Below are 7,253 nucleotides of genomic sequence, written 5' to 3'. Positions count from 1 at the left end.
TTCCCTTCCCCCTTTCCCCGAGAAGCAGAGCGGCGGCGGTAATGAAGACCGGTGGCAGCGACAAGGAGAGAAGAAGAAGAAGGTGGTGGTGCGGTGCGACAGGGCGGCGAGGCGGCGGTGCGGCGGTCTCCTTCCCTCCCCCTGCGGCGGTCCCCTTCCCTCCCCCTTCTCCCCTGCCCCCTTTTTCTCCCCCACTCTTTCTTTCTCTCCTCACCCCCTTCTCTGTATCTATCTCTTTCTTTACTTTCTTTTTTATTTATTTTATATTTATTTTATTTTATAATTTTTTTAATAAGAGGTAGTTTGGTAATAAAAAAAATAAAATTGATAAAAATGATGATTTTAAAGCGTTTTTGAACATTGATGATGATTTTAATAACGAAAAAATGTTGGGGACGATTTTGATTTTGACCCCATACCTTAAGGACGATTTCAGTACTTAACCCTATTCAGAAACTATGAATTTACAAGAGCTATCTGGTTCAATTGCATGCTTGCAATTTGATCCTCAGCTAATTCAGGTAGCTCAATAACAAGATGGATTGAAGAAATCATAAAGGAATTAGATCAGCGCATGCAAGGATTTTTCTACACCAATCTCTTAGCAATCAACAAAAAACGAACTTCTCTCTAATAAGAAGCAGAAGTCTCCAATAGAAGTGGTCGAATCAGCATCGAAGAGACTTGAGAAGTTTTTGAAAGCTCAAAGAATGAAAATTAATGACTTGAACATATATCTTATTATCTTCGAGGAGCAAGTAGTTTAGCGCATTGGTTGAGGCCACAAACTCATTTAATAAAAATCAATGTAGATACTGCTTGTATTGATGAGGGTAAGGTGGGAATTAGTATTATTGCTCGTGACTCAATGGGAGAGATTCTAATGGCCAGCACTTGGGAGTAGGGCTGGTAATGGGTAGGGTAGGGTAGGATTTGGATCTTACCTTAACTTTACTCGTCGGTTGAAAATTTTATTAAAACTCTACTCTACCCTATTTGCGAATTGAGAATCTCTCAACCTTAATCCTACCCGCACCCTAAAATTTTAAACCCTACTCTACCCTACCCTATCCGCAGAAATATCAAATTTTTTCAAAGTAAATATAAAATTCAATCATTTCGAATTTTATTCATATTAATAACATAAAAAAAAAAAACTAATACTCTAAATTGCTAAATTAACTAACTAGTTTTAGTGGTTGTTCATTTATTATAAGTCATTACATAAGGAAAGTTGTAGGTTCAACTCTTACTTCCTTTACTATATACCTAATTTTTGTAAAATATGTGTTATATATGAGGTGCAGATAGAGTAAGGTAGGGTACACCCTAAACTCGTACCTTACCCTATCCGCAGGCATACCCGGACCGTACCCTACTCTATCCAAACAGATTGGACCAGATTGAATACCCGCGGATAGGATATGAATTGCGAGCCCTACTTGGGAGGCGGAACCTTATCTTTAAAGCCATGAGGGAGAGGTATTATATTAGCATGTTTGATGGGCTTGAGAAGAGCACAAAAGTATTACTTTTTTTTTATATCATTATTAAAAATTATAATGTATAAGTGATATAACATCTGAAGGCCCACAAAGCCCATAGCAATTACTTATAAACTTTTATTTATAATTGCTTGCATTTAACTTCTAATTTTAGATCAATCTTATTTTTTCATATTAAAAAAATGATAATAAAGTTCCTCGTAAATTGACTCAAACGACACTTACTAACCAACACAGTGTGGTTGAAAAGATGTCTCTGTTCATATTTTGAAGAGTATTTATTTATTTTAGTTTTTAAAAAAATTTGGATCGAACATTTTAGTTCTTAATTAAAATTAATTATTTGATTGGTTTTTAATAATTAACTACGTCAGTCATTTAGGTCTTTCATTCTATCAACTTTAACAGAGGACAAAATGGTCTCTAGCAACTCTAACAGGGAACAAAATGATCAGTGACCTCCCTCTGTTCAGAATCGACACCATTCTCCCCTAATCTATCATATCTCGTATAACCCTAACATTCATACTCTCTTTCTTCACCTTCATAGTCTTTTTCTCCATATTTTTCTTCCTCTTCTTCAACTCTAAAATCAAGCCATAATGTAACTGTCACGTGTATCGCACCTACTTCAACATGTCATGGACCACACATTTCCCAAATTTCTGTGATTGGTACACCCACCTCCTCCGCACTTCATCCACCAGAAGCATCCACCTCCACGTCCTCGATAACAACATCACCTCCAATGCCGACAACGTCCACCACATCCTCATGACCAAGTTTCACAACTACCCTAAAGGTACGCCTTTCTTCACTCTCCGGCAAGTAATATAGATTGTTAGACATTAGGACATCATGAGAAGATTCTCTTTCGATATCATATGCAAATTCTCATTTAAAATGGACTCTGAGTATTTCATTCCTTCTCTTCTAAAGTCCAAACTAGCAGACAGTTTCGACCTCACATCCAAGCCTTCAGTACAAGGAGCAATGTTGTCGTCGCCACTCATATGGAAACTAAAGCGATTACAAAACATTGGTTCGGAGAAGAAGTTGAAGGAAGCGATTGAAGTGGTAGACAATGTGGCCATGGAGATGATAGGACAGTGGAGGAGAGAGATGGCAGCGACGACGACAGGTCTTAACAAATCGGACTTGCTGTCTAGATTCATGGGATCCATTAAAGACAACAAGTACTTGAGAGATATAGTTATTAGTTTTTTGAGTATGAATTGGTTGAGAATAAGTTGATGATTTTTTTCTTGTAAACATTGAAATTGCAGAGTGTGCATTGTGTAATTTGAGGTTGCAGTGTTAGACGGTTAGAATTTTGAGAAATATGATGAAAATTGGGAGAAAACAGTGTCGTCTCCGAAAAGAGGAGGGATCAAGAACTATTTTATCTTCTGTTAGGGACTATTTTATCCTTTATTAAAGTTGACAAAACAAAAAACCTAAGTGATTAATAAAATTAATTGTTAAAAATCAATTAAATAATTAATTTTAATTAAAAACTAAAATATTTAATTTAAAATTTTTTTTATATGAGACCAAGTTTGGTGTAATGCTAGGTTATAAAATTTGGGAGAGTTTTACACCGTTGTGACGGCGCGTTCAGGTGAAGGGAAGAAATCGGACGGTCCGATTTATTGCAGTTGAAAGGAGACACAAATCGGACCGTCTGATTTGTGGTTTATGGAAGGCAGTGCATGGAAATCGGATCCACCGATTTCATGCTTTACATTTAAATTTTTTTGGGTCCAAAAAATTCGGACCCAGCAATTTCTTTGCTGGATGAGAAAAAATTTTACAAGTCATGAAATCGGACCCAGCGATTTTTAAACCATCACACTTGCGTAAAGCAGCATGTATTCTCATACCCATGTGATACTCCATCTTCTTTCCAATATGAAAAATAAAAAAGTGTATATAGTCATTAGCGATGAATGTAATATAGAACTTTATATTGCAATGAGTTATAATTTAAATGGTGTAATCTCTATTTTTTATTTAAAAATTTTAAATTTAAATTTTATTGAGAAGAATTGGTTTTCTATGGGGGACCGTGGACTTTCATCAGTTGAATTTTCAGATCCACCAAACCCAAAAAAATAATCGAATTAAACTCACCGAAACACATAGAGTCGTAGACACAGATAGCAGAAAGATAGGGAAAAAAAAGGTTGAAACATTTTGGGTTTTTGGGAACACACGGAGACAGAAAGGAAAAGACAGAGAAGAAAAGTCAGAACTGTCACAAGATTAGAGAAATATTGAAGATTGAAGATTGAAGCTTAGATCAATTTTCTTTTTCTTGTTTTCTGTTTTGTCTCTTTTGTACTTTTAGACCGTAGTAGTTACTTATTGGATGGTTGGTGGTGGTGGAAATGGAGAGAGACCGCCGTGGAAGGCGGCAAATAGCGGCGGCGGCGTGGAGGAGCAGCCACCACAGAGACCGAGCATCACTCTGCCCACACGTGGCGGTGGTGGTGGTAGTGGTGGTTCCATGGAGAGTCTTTTCGGCGGCGGTTTCAGCCCTGGTCCGATGACACTAATCTCAAGCTTCTTCGGCGGCGACGATGGCAATAAGTCGTTCTCTCAGCTGCTCGCCGGAGCCATGGCATCTCCAACGGCGGCGGCGGGGACCAGTGGCCTGATTGATTCTCCTTCTGCCTTGTTTTCATCTTCTCAGGTAAATAACTAAGCACTCATCACACCATCTTCTCAGAATGTGTGCGTATTCTTATTATTTGGACCTTTGCGAATTCTCTGTTACCTTTTTGGCATCAAATAATTTTTTTACTTTCAAATTTTACTTTTTCTTAAAAATAATTATTTAGTTAAATTTTCAGTAATATTAAATTAGCTTTTAACTAAATTTAAAACAAAATTTGTCCTTATTTAACCTATGTCATTTTTTCAATCTTGTGTAATGTTTATTCTAATACTATTATTGCCGTTGATATTAAGAATAATTTTATTAAGCTTTTTGGAACTTCAATTTTTAATTTATCTCGCATATCATGCTAGTTAGGTAGATACCATAGAGAGTAATATATTATCCTTCTAAGTATTCTCATAATTAATAATTAAAGATGAGGTTTAATTTTTTAAAAGTTAGAAGGAAGAGAAATGTATATTTATAAAATAGAGGGGAGGGAAGTGTCATTTTAACATCTCGTAGAAGAAGAGAATGAAATTTTCTCTTAATAAAATGGATCTCACATAAGAGGAAAATGAAATTTTTTCTTAATAAAATGGAAAATTAAAGTAGTTGTTTTAAATATTTTGATATTTTTTAAAAATAATTCTTTTAACCCTTTTTTTATCTAGATAAAGAAATTTAAATCCCTAACCTCTTAAATAAGTATAAAGAGATGATGCCATTTGAGTTATAACTCATTGTGATTGACAAAACATATTAGAAAGTGAAAAGTTTTATAAGTATTCTTTGGGTTGAATGCATCAAAGTTTTCAATTTTGCTTCCTTAATTAATATCTTAGAATACTTGTCAACAAAATTTTATCGTAATTGNAAGCTTTTATTACAAAATTGCTAGGAAATTAAAGCTTTTATATAAAAAATTGCTAGATAAATAATTAGTTTTTGAAAATTATAAGTGATTACTGATTATTATATAGAGATGTATATTATGGCTTCTACAAGGATAAACATCTCTCTTGTTTTTAGTGTAATTTTATGTTTTCAACAAAAATAAATTATTTACGTGAGTTTTACTTTAATATACTTATACTTAAAAGAAAAAAAAAAAAAAACAGAAAAGTTTGTCTGTTATCTAATCAAATTAATGCGTATAGATTATTTTTAAATGGTGTATTTAAAATTAATTATTTTCATGATAATACATTATTGAATGTAGATGCCAATGATTTTCTTTAAAAGTAAATATGTGAAAATACCCAAGAAAATATAAATTATTAAATCTATTTTAAAAAAGTAAAATGTTTAACCAACTTAATGAGTTTTTCTTATAAAACAAAAGTACATGTTATTATATACATGCTTTTATTAGAGCAAAATTATATTGATCATTATTTATTGATTTAGCTTTTTTTTTTCCCTCATAAAATGAAACTCTTAAATACTAGTTACTCTTAAATTGAAAACATCATATACTCGGGAAGTACCACATTGATCTATGTGGGTGAATAGTATTTGTATCTGAATTTGTCTGTCTTTGTATCATGTTATGTGCAATTGGCCGACCTAGAGTTTTGGGTTTATTTTCTAAATTAAATTATGAATCATTAAATAATGTTACATGCACACATTTCGTTACGTCCTATAACTGTGGGATAGTATGTAACAGTATGTTTAGTTAAGACTTAATATAATAGCGTGAGGAATTGAGGATCCTCCAATGCATATGTAAGTTTCGTCACATTTATATTAACTAAACAATAAAACAAATATTTTAATTAATGCAAACTTTACATGTTGTTACCTTTGTGATGTGTAATATAAAGATAATGGCACTTAAGTCTTGTTGTGACTTGGGAGTGAGATCATTGTAGTATGTAAATACCAAATTAAAGTCCACTGATTAATAATGAGTAAGGAACCATGCTTTTTAAAAATTTTCATAATAGTAGTACTAATAATCATTACAACGAGTATAAACTATAAAGTTAAGGTCAGTTTTCTTAAAAAAACAATGGATTAATGATTACACACAATTTTCCATAATCATTTCATAAGGTCTGATGAAACTTTTCTTTAACAATTTTTCTTAACACAATTTTTAAGTATAAACAATTTGTATTAGCTAGAAAGTTAGAAGTTTGATGTTTTTTTTTTATGTATTTGATGAGTTATTTTTAAAAAATCTAATAAAAATAACCTTCATACGTGCCTTATAAAACTCTAATTTCTTGATTGTGCTCTTAATCGTGAAAATAAATCATATGTGCCTTTACCTGTGCACAATCCCTTATCTATCAATGCCCACTTTTTCCCATTATTGGAACAATTAGAAATTTAGAATCAATACCTTCAACCATAATCCATTTTCATTTCATGATCATACACCCTTTTCATTTCTCGTTTAAATATTTGGATTGAAATTTGAAAACGATCGTAACCATAAATTGAATTGCCAGATTTAACGCATCCAATATACCAAAGTTTTTCAAAAACCATCAATTGAACATATATAATATACCAGAAAAATTATTTGTGTGTATGTGTTTTTTCTTTCAAATTCTATCCAAGTCCTTCTTTCTAATCTCTATTTTAAACCCCAGTAGATTTTGTGTTATTATGATACTTAATATAGTTAGAGACTTAAAATCAGTTTAGATTGACTTTTGAAAAAAATATTCATTTTTTTTATCGTTTTTAAAAATATTTTTAAATAAAAAGTTATTTCATATTTACAAAAAAGTCAATTCAAACAAATACTTAATTAAAACATTATTTGTACATCGAACATTACTCTTTATACATTACCATGTTTCTGAATTTTTAGCTAGTTATTGTAATCAACTAAGCATATCATGCATGGTTATAATTGGTGGTGTACATTGCAATATGTCAAAATTAAATCTAAATCATCTAAGAATAGAAATATATATCAACAGGTGTTGAGATGCAAAGTAACAACTAAAAATATCCATTTACATGATACTACAAAAAAAAAAAAATCAATAATAATAAGTGTACATCAAAAATAGCTACTAAATTAGTCATTCAGATAGAATATATGTTAAAATATAAAATACATA

The 7,253-nt window shown here is 32.0% G+C and overlaps 1 protein-coding gene across 2 annotated transcripts in view; it reads left to right on the top strand.

Moving 5' to 3' along the window:
• Positions 3,549-7,253, top strand: part of LOC107643570 (probable WRKY transcription factor 4) — a 7,759-nt gene continuing 4,054 nt past the window's right edge. Inside the window, exons 1-2 of one of the 2 annotated variants that reach the window (XM_016347254.2) lie at positions 3,549-3,811; positions 3,842-4,200. In XM_016347254.2, the coding sequence (XP_016202740.1) occupies positions 3,877-4,200 (324 nt within the window). In that variant the 5' untranslated portion in view covers positions 3,549-3,811; positions 3,842-3,876. Of the gene's footprint in view, positions 4,201-7,253 lie in introns of both variants that reach the window. The other variant, XM_016347251.2, reaches the window with a different exon arrangement.

This window comes from Arachis ipaensis, chromosome B05, assembly GCF_000816755.2.
Source record: "Arachis ipaensis cultivar K30076 chromosome B05, Araip1.1, whole genome shotgun sequence".
Lineage (NCBI taxonomy): Eukaryota > Viridiplantae > Streptophyta > Magnoliopsida > Fabales > Fabaceae > Arachis > Arachis ipaensis.
The sequence above is the reverse complement of the archived record's forward strand: the minus strand, read 5'-3'. Positions and strand labels throughout refer to the sequence as shown.